This window comes from Mustelus asterias, chromosome 3 (genome assembly GCF_964213995.1).
Source record: "Mustelus asterias chromosome 3, sMusAst1.hap1.1, whole genome shotgun sequence".
NCBI classification, from domain to species: domain Eukaryota; kingdom Metazoa; phylum Chordata; class Chondrichthyes; order Carcharhiniformes; family Triakidae; genus Mustelus; species Mustelus asterias.
This window is the reverse complement of record NC_135803.1, coordinates 30,262,797-30,284,939: the sequence shown is the minus strand read 5'-3', so window position 1 is coordinate 30,284,939 and position 22,143 is coordinate 30,262,797. Positions and strand designations below refer to the sequence as shown.

General features: G+C 43.1%; 2 protein-coding genes across 5 annotated transcripts in view; one reads left to right on the top strand and one right to left on the bottom strand.

Moving 5' to 3' along the window:
• Positions 1-605: 605 nt before the first annotated feature.
• rpl35a (ribosomal protein L35a) lies at positions 606-16,113 on the bottom strand. Of its 3 annotated transcripts, none has more exons than XM_078206899.1 (5): positions 15,976-16,113; positions 6,448-6,484; positions 5,531-5,683; positions 3,181-3,325; positions 606-1,003 (listed from the first exon to the last, which is right to left on the bottom strand). In XM_078206899.1, exons 2-5 carry the CDS (start codon positions 6,456-6,458, stop codon positions 980-982), a joined length of 333 nt encoding a protein of 110 aa, XP_078063025.1. In that variant the 5' UTR covers positions 6,459-6,484; positions 15,976-16,113; the 3' UTR covers positions 606-979. The 3 variants fall into 3 exon arrangements, with proteins under 3 accessions (XP_078063025.1, XP_078063016.1, XP_078063032.1); XM_078206890.1 differs by having other exon boundaries at positions 16,019-16,088; XM_078206906.1 differs by lacking the exon at positions 15,976-16,113 and adding an exon at positions 6,684-6,717.
• LOC144488771 (dynein regulatory complex protein 9-like) overlaps positions 3,625-22,143 on the top strand; it is a 40,760-nt gene continuing 22,241 nt past the window's right edge. The window contains exons 1-5 of one of the 2 annotated variants that reach the window (XM_078206878.1): positions 3,625-3,909; positions 9,915-10,053; positions 16,036-16,280; positions 19,586-19,714; positions 20,953-21,034. In XM_078206878.1, the coding sequence (XP_078063004.1) occupies positions 10,015-10,053; positions 16,036-16,280; positions 19,586-19,714; positions 20,953-21,034 (495 nt within the window). In that variant the 5' untranslated portion in view covers positions 3,625-3,909; positions 9,915-10,014. Of the gene's footprint in view, positions 3,910-7,295; positions 7,385-9,914; positions 10,054-16,035; positions 16,281-19,585; positions 19,715-20,952; positions 21,035-22,143 lie in introns of those variants that run through there. The other variant, XM_078206874.1, reaches the window with a different exon arrangement.

Sequence of the window (22,143 nt, the reverse complement as noted above, 5' to 3'; positions counted from 1 at the left end):
CTATCAGAAGTTTCTCCATTTCAACTCATGATTTTAAACATTTCTATCAAAATCCTGCTCCTCCAAGGAGCGCAAGCCCAGAATCTTCACTGGCCACAGAACCCTAATCCCTTATTCCCTGGAACCATTTTGGCCAATTTCTTCTGTTCTCTCTCAGAAGCCTTCACGTCCTACCTAGATTGTAGTGCCCAGAAATAGACACTATATTCCAGCTGGTGCTGAACTAGTGTTTTATACAAGTTCAGCATGGTTTCCTGGCTTTTGCACTCTTCACATCTATTTATAAAGCCCAAGAACCCATATGCTTTATTAATAGGTTCTGCCACCTTAAAGGATTTGTGCACAAGTCTCTCTCGTCTTGCAACTCCATTAAATTTGTTCGATTTAGTTTGTACTAACACGTTTCACTCTTTCAATTAAACTGCAGATTACACTGCTGTAAAAATGAGTTTGAAAGATCAGCTGTTTCCACAGGAAATTTTCCAAAACGTAAGTCAGCTGTGCACATTAATTACAAGTTAAACATATTAAATACTATACAATGGAGTAATGCATACTTTTGACTTCTCAATTTGTTAAGTAAAGAAAGGCAAAAGACTAAGCACAACCATTGCAATTTTTATTAAGACTGAACTGCTTGATTTTAAACATCAGCACTTCACAGTTCAAAGATGCAGGTTAGGTAGATTAGCCTTGGTAAATGCGTGGGGTTACGAGAACAGGGCGGAGGGATCGGTCTGGGTAAGATGCTCTTTTGGAGAGTTGGTGCAGACTTGATGGACCAAATGGTCTCCTTCTGCACAGAAGGAGGCCAATGGCTCAAACTACACTTAGAACATACATCAGTAAAGTGAGCCACACAAATCCTTATATTTGTCATTAAAAAAATTATTCTATGGCCATGTATATAGACACAAAGACAAAACCAGGCAACTTAGATCATTTTACTATTTATTGTCAATTTATGTACATCTGTGCTTTAAATCCTTGATGGATACAGCATCTGGAAAAGAAAAAAAACAAGAAACTCAAGACAAATTATAAAATGACCAGTCCATAAACAGCTTAGAGGTTCCACCAAATAATTTAAACTTGCCCAGTTACTGCTCGATTTAGTGCCATCACTGGTCGTTCATTCAAATACATATAATCCCATCAAAATTAAGTAAACACTGGATTTTCACATTTTGCAATTTCTGCTTTGTGCAATTGAAGAGACAGGCTGACAAGGCAAGCTCCCCAAGTCAAGGTTCTTTTATCAATGACTGCTTCAACTGACGACAGTCCAAGCCAAATCGAGTAGCTAGTGCCAGTTTTCTTAAAATGTCCCAAAAGATATTTACTCATCATGCTAACCATACCTTGTGGTTCAGATTATACTGAACTTTACTGGACCAGAAGTGACTTTGAGGTATCTGGAGACCACAATGAATGTAAAGCATTTCTTTCCCTCACTTAGGAAACTTGTCTAAATACTGAGATCTTGGGGGCAACTTTCCCATAAGGAATCTAAGTGCCCAATGGGTGGGAAAATGGGAGCTCTTCCTGCCTGTTTTTTGGGTGTCAGATGAATTTGCGGCACTCTGTGCATCATAGAGTTTGCCGGGAGATTCACACCAGTGGGGGGTAATCATGACCAAGGGGCCGGCATCAGCACGCTGAGCCGCAGGGTGACAGGCACATATACACTGCTGCCTCACGGCACCAGGGACCCAGGTTCAATTCCAGCCTTGGGTCACTGTCTGTGCGGAGTTTGCACATTCTCCCCATGTCTGCGTATTTCCCCTCCAGGTGCTCCAGTTTCCCCCCACAGTCCAAAGATGTGTGGGTTAGGTTGATTGGCCATGATAATTTGCCCCTTAGTGTCGGGGGATTAGCAGGATAAATACATGGGATTACCGGGATAGGGCCTGGGTGGGATTGTTGGCGACGCTGGCTCGATGGGCTGAATGGCCTCTTTCTGCATTGTATGATAATGTCTATTCTATGATAATGAGCCCAGGACGATATATGGTATTGCAATAGCTATTTAAATATCGCAACCAGCCTCGTGCTGATTTCTAGTGTTAGGTTGATTATGCCATTAAAAAATGGCCTGGGTAGGTCACGACCGGCAGCCTGCAACAACCCACCCTCCTCCCGCTGACATTTCCCGGCCCACAGCACTACTCAAGCAGCAGAATGGGCCGGGAGAATCGCACCCCTAGTATCTAAGTGCAAAACCACAACAATCAGCCTCAATGAATATTATTTCACTATAATTTTAATATACTGTTAAGGAATAAACAATAGCCTCCAATGGACAGCTCAACTTTATCTGTGGAAAGTATCTGAGGAAACATATTTCAGTTAGATGTGCTCCAAGAAAATCAAAATATAGATTGGTATAACATGAATAACTTTAATCAGGACCCTGTAGTTCTGATCAAATGATGCCAGTGAACCAAATTCTTTAAGCCAGTGATTCTAAGATACACAATAACAAAACTGCTGAATTGTCAAACTACAACCTTAAACGCTGCTTGGTTAAAGCAGAATTTAGAACTAAATATACTAAATAGTGCCCATAAACCTATAGTGCTCCAGACCACAGACGACCAAATAATACAGGTACAGTGTCTCAAACCTGTCTATCCAAAAACAGGACATTTTTTATAATATACCTTACATCAATTTTAATCCAGTAAAATAAAAATCACTTGACAATTTGGCTAGCTGTTGTAATGGCACAATGTGGTGCCAGACAGGTTTTACACACTAGTCCATTCCCGTGCAACCATTGACAAACACAACCCGATTTGACCAGAATGGCTTGACCTGAACTCTGGCACAGCCTGTCACCTTTTTATTATTCATTTGTGGGACATGCGTGCTGCTGGCTGGCCAGCATTTATTGCCCATCCCTAGTTGCCTGAGGGCAGTTCAGAGTCAACCACATTGCTGTAACTCTGGAGTCGTATGTAGGTCAGACCAGGTAAGGACGGCAGATTTCCTCACCTAAAGGACATTAAATGAACCAGATGGGCTTTTCCGACAATGGTTTCATGGTCATCAGTAGATTCTTAATTCCAGATATTTTTTATTGAATACCACTAGACCATTGTCGCCCCTGGGTTGCTATCTTTGAGACACTATACATGCAAGAACAACATCTGAACGCAAGTTTCTTCCTGCACTCACCACACGAATCCTGTGCCCAATAGCCTTAGCGGGCAGGTTACTCCTGAACTTGGCACGCACCATGCCACTGTTTCCATGAGCACGGGTCACTTTACCCCAAATGACACGAGTCTTGTTTGGTTTACCGCCAGGAGTGACAGTATTGCTGTAAAAGAAAGTTGCAATTAAATACAAATAATAAAACGAAGAAGGTTTGTTAAATTGGAAATCAGTGGAACAGGGATGCAATACTGCACTCCTGAAACTATCTCTGAAGGGAGAACAGCAGCATTTACCAAGCAGCTCAGCTGCAAAGTAAGTGCAAATAAAGCTGCATTTTGCTTTTAAGGAAAAACAAATCCTAAGTATAGTTCAAACAAATACAAGCCAAGCATCAAGATCATATTGAGTGCTCTAAGTGAACAGTGCACTTCTACCATTAATCAGTGATCAATGAGCTCAACAACTTTACAAAGAACAGATTCAGATTGAAGACATCCGGAGCTGGGTTTGAAAATGCCAGTCAAACAGGCAAGTCACAATGCAAGATTGTTCATGGGAAGCTCCTCCAATCACAGGCTGTCCCCCCATCTTTACTGCTGATAGGTGGACTAAGCGCGTTTCCTCAGGGAAACAAGCTGCTGGCAAATGCGGCCAGACAAACAGTTTGCAGGGGAAGCTTGGGGCAACGCGAGTGCTCAGGCCAATTTGAGGAGATGCTAGCTGAGGCATTGGGAGTTGCAGGTCAGGGTGAGTAGTGAGTGGAGAAGCTTACTGTCATGTGTGGGAAATCAAGAGTGTGTAAGCGAGAGATTGTGTTACATAGAAACTAGGAGTAGTGGGCCATTTGAGCTTGCTCCGCCATTCAACTTGATCATGGAATTCAATATCCTGACCCCCACCTTCCTCCCACATCCCTTGCTCCCCAAGGGCTATATTTAATTTCTTCTCAAAAATCAGACGTTTTGGCCTCAACTACATTCTGTGTCTAAAGTTTTAAAAGTTTATTGGCGTCACAAGTAGGCTTACATTAACATTGCAATTAAGTTGCTGTGAAAATCTTTTAGTCGTTACAATCCAGCACCTGTTGGAGGAGGTGAAGGAGAATTTAGCATGGCCAATGCACCTAACAGCACATCTTTTAGACTGTGGGAGGAAACCCAGACACGGGGAGAACGTGCAGACTCCGCACAGACAGTGACCCAAGTTGGGAATCGAACCCGGGTCCTTGGCTTTGAGACAGCAGTGCTAATCACTGCGCCACCCCGCTTGTGGTAGCAAATTCCATACATTCACCACCCTCATGGTGGTCTCCTCATCTCAGTTCTAAAACATTTACTCCTTATCTTCAAACTATGACCCCTAGTTCTGGATTCCCCCATCATTGGGAACATTCTTTCTGAATCTACCTTGCCTAATTTTATGAGATCCCTTCTCACTCTTCAGTGAATATAATCCTAACCGACTTAGTCTCTCTTCATATGACAGACCCACCATCCCAGGAATTAGCCTGGTAAATCTTTGCTGTACTCCCTCTATAGCAAGGACAGCCAAAACTGATAAGGACACCAAAACTGGACACAGTACTCCAGGTGCTGGAGTCATAAAGAGATTGTGAGTGATTGTGTTGGGAGTGATAGAATGTGAACGACTGTGTGGAAGTGAGAATGTGTTAGTGAATGCATGCGAGTGAGAGTGTGAGACTGAATGAATGTGTGAGGTGAGTGCAAGAATCTGAGTGTGTGTATGTGGGACGAGTGCAAGTCTTTGCGTGTGTAGTCCCGAGTTTCTAACTCACCACCAAACACCAACACATGCTCGCCCACCTACATACACGGACTCTCACAAGGTGGTCAAATTTTATTACCTACCACCCCTCCTTTTAAACCCAACAATGTATTGCTCTTACTTTATCGCACTTTTGCTTAGAAGCATTTATCTCCTTATAACCCCAACCTTTTTTTTGAAATTCAGTCAATTGGTCTGCCAAACCTTATCTTTCTGAAATTTTCTCATCAACCCCTTGACTGAAGACAATGGAACGAAAAGATTTAAGGCCTGGCTTAAGACATTTGCCAGAAGGCGTTCTAAACCCGATCAAATTTCAAATGTCCAGTGGAAAGTGCGCGATAAACTCTGGTTTTCTGTCAAAGTGGGAACAGTTACATAAACCAACATCCTCATGTCACTATGGAGCACCAGCTGCAACAAGCACTGAAGTCACTGCAAGAAAACCACAAAGCCCGAGTATGAGAACAACATTTCGAAGCACAGCAAGTGAATCAAAACGACCATCTATTCAACGATGATTGCAAAGTGCAAATTACAGATTGGTCAAAGGTATACAAGAATTAAAATTAGGCATTCTCACTTCTTTGCTTTGTAGACGTAAGCACATCTCTTGCCCAGGTAAAATTCTGTTTCAATGCGGCAATAAACACCCTCAATCTTGAGGAGAGCAGTGTGCTCTCTTTGGTTTCGAAGGCCTCGTTTATAGCCAGTAAACACAGCTTTGCACCATAATCTATAGAACAAGAGACAATCAGTTATTTCTGCCTTTCAGAAATAATTACTAGGTAAAACGCAAGATGGTTTTTCAACACATAGGGTGGCAAAAGACAAAATGTCAAAGCTTAAAATGCCACTAAACAATTCTACCCCAAATCACTAATCTATCATTTCTGGTACCAGCCTTGTATATTTGTAGTTTTTTCCTTATTTCTGTTGCAGGAGACCCTCTTTTTGAAAAGACAGATTTTCCATTCTGGCCTTTCATCATCGCCCAGTAACTGCTGCTGGTTTAGTTATTTTTTAAAAATCCTACACTTGATTCGTGCAGCTTGCCAAGGGTGCTACCGAAACACGAGTTAGAAATTTCAGCGGAGGAGAACAAGGGATGGAAAGATAGAAACGAGAAGTAGGCCACTCCAGCCTGCTCCGCTATTCATTTTGATCATTGGATTCAATATCCTGATCCCACCTTCCCCTCAGTAGAAACATAGAAACAAACGAGAGGATGGCCGGATATGCGAAATTTGGAAGGGCTTGTTAGACTCTCTGAACATTTGCCGAAATGACAAATCCACAACAAGTAATACGAGTAAAAGGAACACGTTTCTCACAGGGCCCCCCCCTGTCTGCTCCCCTCCACTACCACCACCCAGATACACCCGAGAGAGGAGCTGCCAGCACAGCTAGAGGATTTTAATAAGCAGCCCCAACCCCGAGTTGGGTGTCTCAGATCCAACACACACCCTTCCCCATCCTCCGGACAGCGGTAGCTCTTACCTTCCGGGCATTGCGAGCGCGCTGGAGGCAGCTGGATCTGAGAGAAAGAGAGAGAGTCAATCAACAAGCGAGTACAATCCGCTCGACATCGCAAACATCCGCCGCCACACACCCTCCCCGATGACAGATAACTGAAGCGCACAGTCCCCTGCGCCGGGCTAAGTTATTCTGGGCCGCCATCGTGCCCGCAAAGAGGGTCAGAATCGGGTTTTGAAGCGAGTAGCTCCGACACTTACCGCCCACCCTGACAACAAAATGGAGGAAGAGGCCGCCGCAAGGCAGCTCGGGAAATTAGCCAGCAGCGGCGGAAGCGGCAAACTGAACCAGAGAACCAAATTAACACAAAATTAACCAAATTAACACAAAATTAACACAAAATAAACCAAATTAACACAAAATTAACACCAAATAAAGAAAATTAATCCAAACAAACCAAATTAACCCGAATTAAACCAAAAGTCTCCAAATTAAACCAGAATTCCCCAAATTAACTCAAAACAAACTAAATCCACCCAAAATAAACCAAATTAAACCATCATCACACCGCCAACTTCAACCCATCCTATTTAAAATTAAAATTTACGTTGAAAATTTAAAAAAATAAATCTAATCAACATTTTGGCAATTTAACAGTTCAATTTGGGAACTTTTTTTTAAAGAGGTGATTTATTTTTAAAATTTTTATTTATTTAAAATATGCACACAAAAATATGCATATAAAATATGCACTCAGCGACATCTGAATGTGTTTGTTTGGTTTTGATGTCAAACTCGCCCGACAGGCAGCTCCGCGGACAGCTCAGGGAGCACGGTAAGCCCCACAGTGTTTCCGTGGTAACGGGTCAATAATGTTTGGGAACTCAGTGAGCAGGGAGGCTCTTTGTAACATTCCCAAAGACAGCAGCACTTCATCAAGCAAAGATCACAGGGCACAAATGTGAGTTTACCTGGGAGAGTTTGTCAGTAAAATTGTGAGAGGCATAGGTAGGGTTGACAGTCAGAATCTTTTTCCCAGAGTTGAAATGTCTAATACTAGAGGGCCTGCACTTAGGGCGGCACTGCGGCACAGTGGTTAGCACTGCGCCAGGGATTCCCGGCTTGGGTCACTGTCTGTGCAGAATCTGCACATTCTCCCTGTGTCTGCATGGGTTTCCTCCGGGTGCTCCGGTTTCCTCCCACAGTCCGAGAGACGTGTTGGTTAGGTGCATTGGCCATGCTAAATTCTCCTGAACAGGCACCGGAGTGTGGCGACTTGGGGATTTTCACAGTAATTTCATTGCAGTGTTGATGTAAGCTTACTTGTGGCGCTAATAATTAAATGTTAAGGTGAGAGAGGGAAAGTTCAAAGGAGATGTTTCTTTACACAGTGTGTGTCTGGAACGTGCTGCCAGGGGTGCTGGTGCAGCCAGGTGCGATAGGGTTGTTTAAGGGGCATTTAGATAAGCATATGAATATGCAAAGAAAAGAGGGATATGGACCAAGGGCAGGCAGAAGGGATTAGTTTAATTTGGCATCATGGTCGGCACAACATTGTGGGCCAAAGGGCTTGTTCCTGTGCTGGTCTCTGTTCTATGTATGCAGGCATCTATGATCTGAATGGAGAAATGTACTGTCCACTGAGGGTTTCAGCTATGTCCATCTACAGGGTGGCTGATATAATTTCTGCTAAGATCTCAGCCCTAGCAGCATTAAAGACTTGCATTTATATAGCACTTTTCACAATCACCAGTCATCTCTAATCGCCCTAGATCCAATGAGGTGATTTTGAAGTGTAGTCACTGTTGTAATGTAGGAAACACGACAGAAAACTTGCAAGCGCCCAAAAACAGCAATATGATAATGAGAAGATGTTTCTGTGATGTTATTTGAGGGAGTAGTATTGGTCAGGGTGTTGGGGATTAATTCCCTGCTTAGCTTCAAAGTCATGCTGCATCATCTTTTACAACCTTCCAAGCAGGCAGGTGGTTTAAGAGATTTACTAAATTAACACCTGGAATGAGTCTTATGCAGACTGGACTTGTTTCCACCGCAGTTTAGAAAATTGAGGGGTAACTTGATTGACGTATATAAGATAAAATTTAAGTGGTTAGTACTGCTGCCACCCGGCACCAGGGATCTAGGTTCAATTCCAGCCTCGGGTAACTGTCTGGGTGGAGTTTGCGTGTTCTCCCCTTGTCTGCTTGGGTTTCCTCCGGGTGCTCCGGATTCCTCCCAGTCCAAAAATGTGCAGGTTAGGTGGATTGGCCATGTTAAATTGCCCCTTAGTGTCTCAAGATGTGTAGGTTAGGGGATTAGCAGGGTAAATATGTGGGTTTACAGGGTTAGGGTCTGGCAGGGATGCTCCGTTGGTGCGTCTTGCCCTCTTTTTAGGTCAAACCAAATAAACAAACTCAGATTAAGTCAGGACAAAGTAAAAGGGGCAGCTCCCCAAAAAGGAGGGGGAACAGCCCGAACAGAAATCAAAGTACAAAGGAAACTTAAAAACATCAAATTAAAATGTGATTTATTAGGGTCGATAATGCACCCCAACCCCTGCGGTGCCCAGCGGGCGCGGAAGGCGTCAACCGCGCCAGTGGACACCGCATGCTCCCTCTCCAGGGACACCCGGCCGCGAACGTAACACCCGGCCGCGAATGTATTCATTTTAGGCTCGATGGGCGAATGGCCTGCTTCTGCACTGTAGAGATTCTATGATTCTGAATGGTCTCGGAAAGATACATGTGGAAAAGATGTTTCCTCTTGTTGGTGAGTCCAGCCTTCCTACCATTGACTCCATCTATACTTCCTGCTGCCTCGGAAAAGCAGCCAGCATAATCAAGGACTCCACGCACCCTGAACATACTGTCTTCCACCTTCTTCCATTGGGAAAAAGCTACAGAATTCTGAGAACACGTACGAACCAACTCAAAAGAACAGCTTCTTCTTTGCTGCCATCAGACTTTTGAATGGACTTACTATATATTAAGCTGATCTTTCTCTGCACCCTATCTGTAACTGCAACACTATATTCTGCACCTTCTCCTTTCCTTCTCCCCTATGTACTCTACAAACACTATGTTTTGTCTGTTTAGCACACAAGAAGCAATACTTTTCACTGTATCCCAATACATGTGATAATAATAAATCAAATCAAATCAGTGGCCGCCTATCAGTAGCCAATGCACAGGGAAACCAGCCTGTGATTGGCAGAGCAGACTCTGAGCATTTTTGGAAATTCTTTCCAGGAAGTTTTGAAGTTGAATTGTTACCTACACTTGGGAGGATGTAGTAGGCCACTTCAAAATGCCTTGCAACCACATCCATGCCACATGCTGCATCTTGGACAAGTCTGATCTAGAGCCTTCACAGTAAAACTGCAAGTAGTCTAAGACATTCTCATCATGGATTTGCAAACTGGTAGACTGTGCTGTTGACAATCTCATCCTTGCTTAAAAACAGTATAATCTCTTTTCCTTTTTTTTTGAAAGAGAGGATGCAGAATTTCAGCAACTTTCCCAGGGGGATATTCTGCGCATCTGCAATGTGCTGGGCGATTGCATTGATCAATTAACCATTCTTGGCCTTATCATGCCAGTCTCCTATGAGGAAAGGGCTGATGCGTCCAATGTAAGTGATTCCATAAATCTTTGGCATTCTGTCCATGTATCATTGCATCTGCAAAAGTGTTAAATAAATTGTTTACGTGTCAGATCAAGCCCAGTTTTACCAAAGTTTGTCAGTTAGAAAATGGGTTTGTCCCAAGGAGACATAAAGCAGCAAGAAGGAAATAAAATAAAAATGAAAATTGGAGTAATGGATTACTAAAGATACCAGTCTAAACATCTTATCCCCTCTGCTGTGTTAATTTCAGTACTTTAATGACATAATGAAATTGATTGTACTCCACAAGTTTAGCATGACATAGCATCACAGCCCCACTGATCCTTGCAACGGTGCAAGGTATTTTGCTCTGGCATTAAGGGGGAAACTATAAACAATATCTATTGGGGCCAAATTTCCATAATATTAGTACAAAGAATCTGGAGTGACATCTGTTCATTATACCTGCTTGTTGTCAAAATTTAAGATAATTTTAGTTCTATTAGAAGTATGTTTTCTCAGGAAAAATGTATTTCACATGTTTGATTACCTCAGAATGCAAAATATAATGACATTAGTTACATCACTGTGCAACAATTCTAATACCCACAATACAGAATTGAAAATGGCTTGCAGGTACATTGGAAGTGAATAATTAGTAAACTGGATTTTCTCCACTTCCCACTCCTGTCATGCTCACAGGCTCTCACTTAGAGAAGTCACAAGATGAATGATGTGGGATGAAAAATAATTACACTCCATCAGGTGGATATGTCCCTTTGAAGTTGGGGTTTAGGGGTGAAGTTGCAGATGATGTCACTAGATACCCAAAAGCTATTCCCAATCACATCCTTCACTTTGATGAGCATAATTCTTCTCCAAAAAAAATTTTTTAATTGAGCAAGAAGAATCCAGTTGGGCACTTGTGATAAAAGGAGATTGGGCCCTTCTCAAAACTTGTCAATTGAGTTCAGAAATGAATCATAATATAACTCTTCTGTTATAGTTCTTACAGTGATGACCACTAAAATTAACTGATTGCAGACTTATGACCAAATCTCTCATGTTCAGGTATTGTTATCCATCATAGCCTGATATACTGCTTCTGGGCATTAGTATTTCAAATGAAATTTAAACTGTAAAGGAAAGAAAATATTCACACATATAGGGCGCAATCTTACCAGCTCGCCCAGAAAGGGCGCAAAGCTCATTACCATTAGATTGCCTGCATCTGCATATGATTAGCGGTTATGGCATGACTGTTTCCCCCTCACCGGCGAGATGTCACGCTAGCGTGATAATCACTACCGCTCTGCAGCATTGGAGACCACATGGCCACGCTGGGGGGATTGGAGGCTATTGAAGCCTCTGGGGGGTCAGGGGCATGGCCGAGCAGTACCCATTGGGCAGTACCCAACCAGCACCCGGGTAGTGTTCAATTGGCCAAGATGGTGGGGCTATGATGGGGAGTTATGCAAAATGACGGGGACTATGCATAGTGACAGAACCCTATGCAAAGGCAGAGGGAGGGGTGCTATGCAAGGGGGGAGGGTATCATATCGGGAGATGGAGGGAGGGTTCGTATAGGGGTGTGTCGTGGAGGGGATCATGACGTGGGGGCACATCAGGGTTTGCCAATGGAGTGGACTCATTGGGAGGGTTCTGATGTCCTGATGTTGGCGACCCATGTCAGTGTTGGGGGTAACAATGCCGCCAATGAAGGGGAGGGTCCGATGTCTGTCGGGGGTGGCGTGGTGGGACGAAGTCTCCTGGTTCAGCTGCAGATCGGGAAGCCCTGCAGAATCATCCTTTGAGCACTCTGAAGCCGGTTTCACCAGTGCATTTAGGCTCCCTGAGGCCCTCCCCCCCCTCCCCCATACTGGCACAAAGCTCCCAGCTCTCAAAATAATTGACATGAGTGCTGGAGGATTGCAGTGCCGAGCTCACTCAAAATACTGGCATGATGGACTCCCGTTTTCCCGTCCATATGAAACTAATGTATGAGGTGGATACGTGAACAGTTCTACAGGTGCCAGCAATCCTGTGATATGTAGTCTAAATGGCAGTTCTTCACACAGTGTGAGCGATTCAAACATGTGAACATCGCAGCTATGCCGAAATCTCTGCATGCAAATGTACTTTACGGCAGTCCCATTCTGCCCGCCAGGAATCGTAGCAGGCAGGACACGGACCATGCAAAGGTCTGTTGACCTCGGGGGATTTTCTGATCTTAGGGCGAGCGTGGCTGGAAAATTCTGCCCGTTGGATTTCCCCTCAGAGCTTTTATGTTTAAAATTTACTTAGGATTATAGATCGGATGATCAATGTAAACTGTCCACATACGTTTACACAGTAAGGAGTCGAACAACACCAGGTTAAAGTCCAACAGGTTTATTTGGTAGCAAACGCCATTAGCTTTCGGAGCGCTGCTCCTTCGTCAGGTGAGTGGGAGATCTGCTCATAAACAGCAAACAGGGCATATAAAGACACAAACTCAATTTACAGAATAATGAATAATGATTGGAATGCGAGTCTTTACAGCTAATCAAGTCTTTAAGGTACAGACAATGTGAGTGGAGAGAGCATTGGCACAGGTTAAAGAGATGTGTATTGTCTCCAGACAGGACAGCCAGTGAGACTTTGCAAGTCATGGGGGTTACAGATAGTGTGACATGAACCCAAGATCCCGGTTGAGGCCGTCCTCATGTGTGCGGAACCTGGCTATCAGTCTCTGCTCAGCGACTCTGCGCTGTCATGTGTCGTGAAGGCCGCCTTGGAGAACCCTGCCACAGCAACCGCTGCAAGACGTGCCAGATCATCGACATGTATGCCATCATCTCACGTGAGAACACCATCCACCAGGTACACGGTACATACTCTTGCAACTCGGCCAACATTGTCTACCTGATACGCTGCAGGAAAGGATGGCCCGAGGCATGGTACCCGGAGATCAGAGGGTGAATGCCCGTGACCGCTGAAGTGCTCTCCAACAGGAAGAGAACAGTCTTGTCTGGTGATTGTCGAGCAGTGTTCATTCATCCGTTGTCGTAGCGTCTGCATGGTTTCCCCAATGTACCATGCCTCGGGACATCCTTTCCTGCAGCGTATCAGGTAGACAATGTTGGCCGAGTTGCAAGAGTATGTACCGTGTACCTGGTGGATGGTGTTCTCACGTGAGATGATGGCGTACATGTCGATGATCTGACACGTCTTGCAGCGGTTGCTGTGGCAGGGTTGTGTGGTGTCGTGGTCACTGTTCTCCTGAAGGCTGGGTAGTTTGTTGCGGACAGTGGTCTGTTTGAGGTTGTGTGGTTGTTTGAAGGCAAGAAGTGGGGGTGTGGGGATGGCCTTGGCGAGATGTTCGTCTTCATCAATGACATGTTGAAGGCTCCGGAGGAGATGTCGTAGCTTCTCTGCTCCGGGGAAGTACTGGACGACGAAGGGTACTCTGTCCACCGTGTCCCGTGTTTGTCTTCTGAGGAGGTCGGTGCGGTTTTTCGCTGTGGCGCGTCGGAACAGCCGATCGATGAGTCGAGCGCCATATCCTGTTCTTATGAGAGCATCTTTCAGCGTCTGGAGGTGTCTGTTGCGATCCTCCTCATCCGAGCAGATCCTGTGTATACGGAGGGCTTGTCCATAGGGGATGGCTTCTTTAACGTGTTTAGGTTGGAAGCTGGAGAAGTGGAGCATCGTGAGGTTATCCGTGGGCTTGCGGTACAGTGAGGTGCTGAGGTGACCGTCCTTAATGGAGATGCTTGTTTCCAAGAATGCAACCAAGCCCTCCGTATACACAGGATCTGCTCGGATGAGGAGGATCGCAACAGACACCTCCAGATGCTGAAAGATGCCCTCATAAGAACAGGATATGGCGCTCGACTCATCGATCGACAGTTCCGACGCGCCACAGTGGAAAACCGCACTGACCTCCTCAGAAGACAAACACGGGACACGGTGGACAGAGTACCCTTCGTCGTCCAGTACTTACCCGGAGCGGAGAAGCTACGACATCTCTTCCGGAGCCTTCAACATGTCATTGATGAAGACGAACATCTCGCCAAGGCCATCCCCACACCCCCACTTCTTGCCTTCAAACAACCGCACAACCTCAAACAGACCACTGTCCGCAGCAAACTACCCAGCCTTCAGGAGAACAGTGACCACTACACCACACAACCCTGCCACACAACCTCTGCAAGACATGCCGGATCATCGACACGTATGCCATCATCTCACGTGAGAACACCATCCACCAGGTACACGGTACATACTCTTGCAACTCGGCCAACGTTGTCTAACTGATACGCTGCAGGAAAGGATGTCCCGATGCATGGTACATTGGGGTAACCATGCAGACGCTACGACAACGGATGAATGAACACCGCTCGACAATCACCAGGCAAGACTGTTCTCTTCCTGTTGGGGAGCACTTCAGCGGTCACAGGCATTCGGCCTCTGATATTCGGGTAAGCATTCTCCAAGGCGGCCTTCACGACACATGACAGCGCAGAGTCGCTGAGCAGAGACTGATAGCCAGGTTCCGCACACATGAGGACGGCCTCAACCGGGATCTTGAGTTCATGTCACACTATCTGTAACCCCCACAACTTGCCTGGACTTGCAGAGTCTCACTGGCTGTCCTGTCTGGAGACAATACACATCTCTTTAACCTGGGCTAATGCTCTCTCCACTCACATTGTCTGTACCTTTAAGACTTGATTAGCTGTAAAGACTCGCATTCCATTCATTATTCAGTAAATTGAGTTTGTGTCTTTATATGCCCTGTTGTGGGAAAAATCCACTAGTAGTCAGACTTCGAGATTCAGAAAATACGATTTATTAAACGGAGCTCCGTGGAGACAAGGCACATGGTCTGTAGCAAACCTTCTCTCAATAGTATGTTGGGAGCGGTTCATTTTTATATCCTTTACACAATGGGTATACCGGTGATTCGAACATTATCACATTGTTTAAGTGAGTACAAGTATTTAACATTTTATGAATGGGTACATTTCCTCATGTTTACAAGAGTACAAACAGGTATAGACATTTAGCATTTTATGAATGGGTACATCTCCTTATGTCTGTATCGATCAATGGCTAGTTTCATCTCGTTCAGGTGCTAATCGGTTCCCTCGCATTCATATTTCCCGCCTTCCTTTAACGTTAATCTAAGCTCTTTGTTTTGGGGTTTCCTTATCTTAAAAAGATGTTTTGACCCTTGGCTTGGCTTCCTGAGGTGTTTGTTTGCTATGAGTCACTGTCTGTACTTTGGAAGTGGCTTGTCTTGTTAGGTTTTTCTGAACAGCAGGAGCCTGTGTCTGCTCTTTTGGCTTTCCCAGTTAACCCTTTATGTGCCAGGCAGCCATTTTAAAGTGTGCTTTCTTGTATTGCCATTTTAAAGTGTGCTCCCTTGTATTTTCCACTTTACATGCCCTGTTTGCTGTTTATGAGCAGATCTCCCACTCACCTGACGAAGGAGCAGCGCTCCGAAAGCTAATGGCGTTTGCTACCAAATAAACCTGTTGGACTTTAACCTGGTGTTGTTCGACTCCTTACTGTGTTTACCCCAGTCCAACGCCAGCATCTCCACATCACATAGGTTTAAGTAGTGATTACAGCACCGTATGTCAGTACAGACAAGGTTTTGATGTTGTTGCTGACCTGCAAGTCGTGATGTCTGTTTGGACTCCAGTCCCGGGCCCAGTAATGATATTTAAAATACATTCAAAATGACCAAATCATTTATGCAGCTCCGTGCCGATTTCTGACGCGGAGCCGACGGCGCCAAAAATCCGGCTGCCGGAGACGCACGCAGGCCGTGGCGCCCAGCGGGGAACCCGCTAAACGGCCTCCGCTTGAGTCTCCCAGTCTGCTGTGCTACAAAATTAGCGCAGTGAGCTGGGAGAATAGTCCATGATGTTTTTTAAAATTGTCAAGTTCTTAGCATACCTGAGCATAACAGCAGTTATATCTCACCAAAGGAAAATCTCACATTTGTTTCTTGTCCAGATTGTAGCAAGTGAAATTAGCATGGTACTGGAAAGTCAGAAGCAGGTGGAGACCAAGTTCCAGGAGCTGATATCTTCCCGGTCAGGTGAGGAGGAGGAGATTGGAAAACAAGAACGACTGGCTGAGCTGGGACAGCAAATTGAAAAGACTGCAGGGGATCTGAAGAGGAGCACTCAGCTCTTGAACGCATCCCTAAAACAGAGTCCACTTACTGCTGATAACCTGACAAAGGTACAAGCTGACAGGTAAGGTCCAAAGAATAACCTTTAAGAGCCAATGCATTTTAATGTAAACCTTTCGGTCTGAGCAAATATCCAAGTCCTGTACCAGACATTTCAATAGATTAGATCAAAATAGAGTCATAGAGGTTTACAGCATGGAAACAGACCCTTCGGCCCAACTTGTCCATGCCGCCCTTATTTTTTTTTAAAACCCCTAAGCTAATCCCAATTGCCCACATTTGGCCCATATCCCTCGATACCCATCTTACCCATGTAACTATCTAAATGCTTTTTAAAAGATAAAATTGGACCCGCCTCTACTACTACCTCTGGCAGCTTGTTCCAGACACTCACCACCCTCTGTGTGAAAAAATTGCCCCTCTGGACACTTTTGTATCTCTCCCCTCTCACCTTCAACCTATGCCCTCTAGTTTTAGACTCCCCTATCTTTGGGAAAAGATATTGATTATCTACCTTGTCTAAATGTAAGTATTTGCTATCAGGTGAACTTGTCACAGATAATTTTAAGGTATAACCTTTTATTGCCCATTATCAAATATATATATTTTTTATTTGCTCATGGGAGTTGGACTTCGCTGGCTGGGCCAGCATTTATTGTCCATCCCTGAAGGCATTTAAGAGTCAACCACATTTGGAATCGCACATAGGCCAAACCAGGTAAGGACAAGTGATTTCCTTCCCTGAAGGACATTAGTGAACCAGCTGGGTTTTTACGACAATCGATGATAGTTAAATGATCATCATTAGACTTTTAATTCCAGATTTTCATTAAATTTGGATTTCACCATCTGCTGTGGTGGGATTTGAACCCAGGTCCCCAGAATATTATTCTGGGTCTCTGGATTACTAGTCTAATGACAATGCCACCACGCTATTGCCTCCACTGAAAGTAGATGTGTGTATTTTCTTACCCTTGGAGTGATTGAGTAATAACTCAGCACTAAGCTTTTATGTATTTAAAATGAAGGAAGTTACTTTATTTCCACACACATTTGCCCTAAAGGTTAAATGAAAGCTTGATGCCTCACTTGCATGACTCACAAATACTATCATGTACACAAAAAATATAGTTGAAGGTAAAACAGTAATTATAACTCAGTCTCTATTGTGTTTCGGATCTGATGTTTCTTGGTTGAGTTGATGTTTTTGCTCAAAGTCAAGATCTTGAAAAGCAAAGACTCTTGTAGCAGATCTGCCAGAGACTGAGAACTCAGGTGAATTTGGTCAGGAAACAGGTTGGAGCAGAGTCCTTGTTCCTTCAGCATCTACTTAGGCTGCTTAGCGGACTGCAATGGACGATGGCTTTTTGCAAAACTTTCTCTGTGGGAAGTCTTTGAGTTTGTTTCTCTCCATAGCTAGTTTGAACTTCTGTTAATATCTGTTAATAGAAGGCTGCTGCTGCTTCCATCAGTGTCAAATCATAGTCCAAATTAAATATTATGATAATCCCATTAAACAGTTGGATCCTTCTCCCACTGTGGTTACAGTAATCTTGTGTGTTTGAAAAGGCAAATTCACAATTTTTTACATTTAAGGTTTTGGTAGGATTTTATTTACTTCCTGGTCTGACAAATATTAGTCAATATCAGAAAGAATATCAGAACTTTGTTCTCTTGGGGACAAGAAAATTGTTTGTAATCCACAAAAAGGTCTGGCGGTCTTCAGGAAACATCTTGAATTTCAGTCTTTCAAAGTGTAGCTTTTAAACATATCACTGTTTCAGGAGTTACAATATTGTTATGGCTGTGACAATTAAGTCACATATGTAGAGTTTGTCTCAGTTTTCCAAAGATAGTTTTATCAAGCAAACGCATGCTTGCGCATTGTTCAATCACTGACCACTTCCTATTTCTTCACCACCCAAATCCCTTTGTCCTTCATTAATCCCATTTTCTTTTGCATAACTCCAAACTGATTATAGCATACTATCAACCTCAGTACAGCATATATACCTGTACTTTCACCTTCCATTCCCCCCCCATACTTTTATAGCTGTTGTTTTGCTGATCGAGTCCATCATTGATGGTCCTGCCCATCACCCTTTACAGTTGTAACTCCGTTTTTATTCCATTTCCAAATGCAAATTGACTCAGAGTATAACAGGGCAGAGAAAGCAATCACCAAGTCTAGCTTAGCTACACCACACTCTGCTGAATCTTGTTCTCCTCTGCCAAAATGGTTCCTACTTTCAGGATAATTTAGGACAATAGTAGCTTTTTTATTTACTACTCCTTAAATCCATTCCTCTGTTTTTTTTGTACCCTCAGCTCATAAAAACATAATGTGCAGATATATCTTTGTTTGAGTTGGCGACTATCTATTCAGCTGCCTTTGTTGCTGCTACTCCTTTCCCATGAATCCAAACTCTCCTCACGCCCCTAGCTCTAGCCCTGAACTTCTATCTTCCTACCCTCTCCAAGCTTAACTCATCTATGAAACATTCCTGTTCCTTTGACCCCATTCCCACTCGACTCCTGATCAGCTAATTTCCCTACCTGGTTCTGATTTTAGCTAATATTGTATATGGTTCTTTTTCCCAGGTGCTGTTCCCCTAGCCCCATTTTGACACCACACCATTACATAAATTGAACATGCAGTGCATCATGTTTGTTCTTTATTCATACCGTCATGGTTTGGCATCAAACAACCTTTGCTTTCCATAAATAGGACCTAGACTTGAGTTGGCTTCAAAATGCTTTCTGAGCAGAGGTTTCCCTAAAGTACTGTAACTACTCCAGAAATTCATTTGCTGCTTTGTCAACCCAGTGCCATTTAAGGTGTTTTAAAAGTCTGTTGTTTTGGAAAAAAGTAAAGAATGTTTAGCAATGCCTTGCACTTTAGTGTTGATAGATCTTTTTCTTCTGCTAGCTTTTGAAGAAAAACTTTCAAAAATTAACACAATATCAGAGGTCAGTCAAAGCAGTTGTGGTGGAGAAGCAACATCTGCGGTTAAGAAATGTAATAGAGAGGAATATCTTTTCTGTGTTAAAATAAAATTCTCTGACATTTGCTATTGGAATATGTGCTGTTTATTTTTTCATAAAGGTACATCAACAGAAATTGTTTTGATTGTACCAAAGATCACAGAAATATCATTCCTACGTTCCCAAGTTCTGTCTCCACACTAGCAGATAGGAGAAAATGGGTATTAACCTTTGGGGGAAAAATAGCAGGCAACTACTCCCCTTTTGGCAGTGGCCGACATCACTGTACCTGAGTAGATACCTATGGGGCATTAGTTTAAAGTTGATATACCTTGATATATCGTTCACTGTGTTTAATGTTATTAATGGTTTTCATTCTAATAGGCAATTTGCTTTGGACGTGATCAATAACACCTTGCAGGAGCTAAATTATTCTGGAACATTTATGTTTCTAATGAACGTTATCGAATGGGAGAAAAAGAAAAAAATCAACATGCAAAATGTTATTATCAGGTTAGCTTTGACATCCATGGTACTTTTAGTATTTACTTGAATGGGCAACACACTGAGTATCTATCTGAATAAATTATACTCTCCCATACCTAGCTGATCAATAGGAAACACTCAGTATGTACTGGAACAGCCACTAAGCCAAATTCCTCCCAGTACTTAGTTCAATACTCTGAGAGAATAATTTGTTTAAAATATTACAAGACCACGTAGATTGTCTGGGGACAGACAGTGCCATAAGCCTTTACTTGTGGTGATTACCTTATAGAATGTATGCTGGTTCAAGTGCTGCTCAGCCGTAGTTCACTCACGTTACCTCATTCCTTTCAATTAAATAAAGAGTAAATAAGTAAATCGTGTCAAGTGAGGGATGAGGAACAGAATACAGAGTTCTATTAATAAACACTGGTCTACATCAAAGGCATATCTCCTAATTTCCCCATTTTAGACACAGTAAGAAATCTCACAACACCAGGTTAAAGTCCAACAGGTTTATTTGGTAGCACGAGCTTTCGGAGTGCTGCTCCTTCATCAGGTGAGTTACTTTAACCTGGTGTTGTGAGACTTCTTACTGTGCCTACCCCAGTCCAACGCCGGCATCTCCACCTCATGGCTATCCCATTTTAGATGCACTGCTGCTATTGCTTCCCAACTCCTTGCTGCTGCATTTATCTGAGAAATTTGGACAGTTGTGGGAGGTGCAGAACTCTCACACACCCCGCTCCTACTGCCAGCGAGAACGGAGAATTTGGCACCCAGCGATATCTCTGTTTACAGCAGCAGGACTGGAGAGTCCCAGCTGTAGGCAAGATCAGAGAATTCTGGCCTATATCTTTTGCCAGTTTTACTCCACAAATAAATTGATAGTAGTTTAAATTTATGTGCAGTGAGCTCTGTACATGTCCTCTTCTCAGAGAACTACCCAATCTAATGATGGTACGTCAACTGGCAATATTGATCCTTGAAAGGAATTGGTTGGAGTAACAGTGGAAGTTGGCATTCTAATTCAGCACCACTGGATAGAAGTTCTGTAAGTCACTGCTGTTGCCAAGGCACTCTTGTGCACTCTGTGTATTGCAACTATAATTCCTATAAATATAAAGTTAAATTTAGTCTTCAAAATCTTCATTTGTTAATCAGTGAGTAACTGTGGATTTTTACATATTTATAATAAAAAATGCTGCTATATATTCCTGTTGTTCATGCAATTTGAAAAACTTTCATTTTTACACATTTCACAGGGAGGAGGAAGGCAGAAGAAAAATTAAAGTTCTGAAAAAGCAGTTACAAAATTTACAAAAAGAAAGGGAGGCTGAACAACAGGTTCTGAGCTTTTTATTATCTGATGTATTTTATTGTTCTTCACTACAGAATTATGCCTTTCGAACTCTGAACTTGAGAGTAAGACGTACAATTTCAAAATCTGTGATGCCATAAAACTGGGGAGAGGGAGGAATTATAGTGTCTGTAGTTAATGCTGAGGAGGACTCGGACAAAATAGAAGAAGTTATTAACAAACTTGAAAAATGACCTAATGTGTAATTGGCAAATGAATTTCAGTATTGGTGAGATGGTGCAATTTAATAGGAAGAGTAAGGAAGCCGCTTACTTCTTAGATAATAAGAATCTAAATGAGATGCAGAAACAAAGAATGTAGGAACACCGATACAAATCACTTTAAGTCGCGATCCAGATTAATGAAGCCACAAGCAAAGCAAACAAAGTACTGGGGCCATTTCTAACGGGCTAAAATTGAAAAGCAGGGATGTTGCGCACAAACCTGGTTAGATCATACTTAGTACTGTGTGCATGTCTGATTTCTTTGTTGCAGAAATCATGTAGAGGCCTGGAAAGGCATAAAATGCTTTACAAGGAGGATATAATATTGGAAAGAATGAACAGGCTGGAATTTTCTCTAGAAAAGAGTATGTTGAGGGATGATCCCGTGGTGATCTTGAACATTATGAATAGTTTATACAGTAGATGTGGAGAAGACATTTCCACACAAAAACAAAAAATGCTGGAAGATTTTAATAGGTCTCGCAGCATCTGTGGAGAGAGAATAGAGAGAGAGTCTGGGTGACCCTTCAAAATGTTGGCTCTATTCTCTCTCCACAGATATGGTCAGACCTGCTGAGATTTTCCAGCATTTTCTGTTTTTTGTTTCAGATTCCAGCATCCGCAGTATTTTACTTTTACCTAGACATTTCTACAAATTGGCCAGTGGGTGAGCCCAAAATTAGGAGCCATTAATTCAAGTCGATTACTATTAAATCCAAAAATGAGTACAGGCAGAACCTTTTTATCTGGTGGTTATAATGTAGAACTCATTATCAAAATTTATGCGGAAAACATCATAAATAGCATAGATGTCTTTGAGGGGAAACAAGATAAACAGATGAGGAAGAAAGAAATAGAAGAATATGCTGATT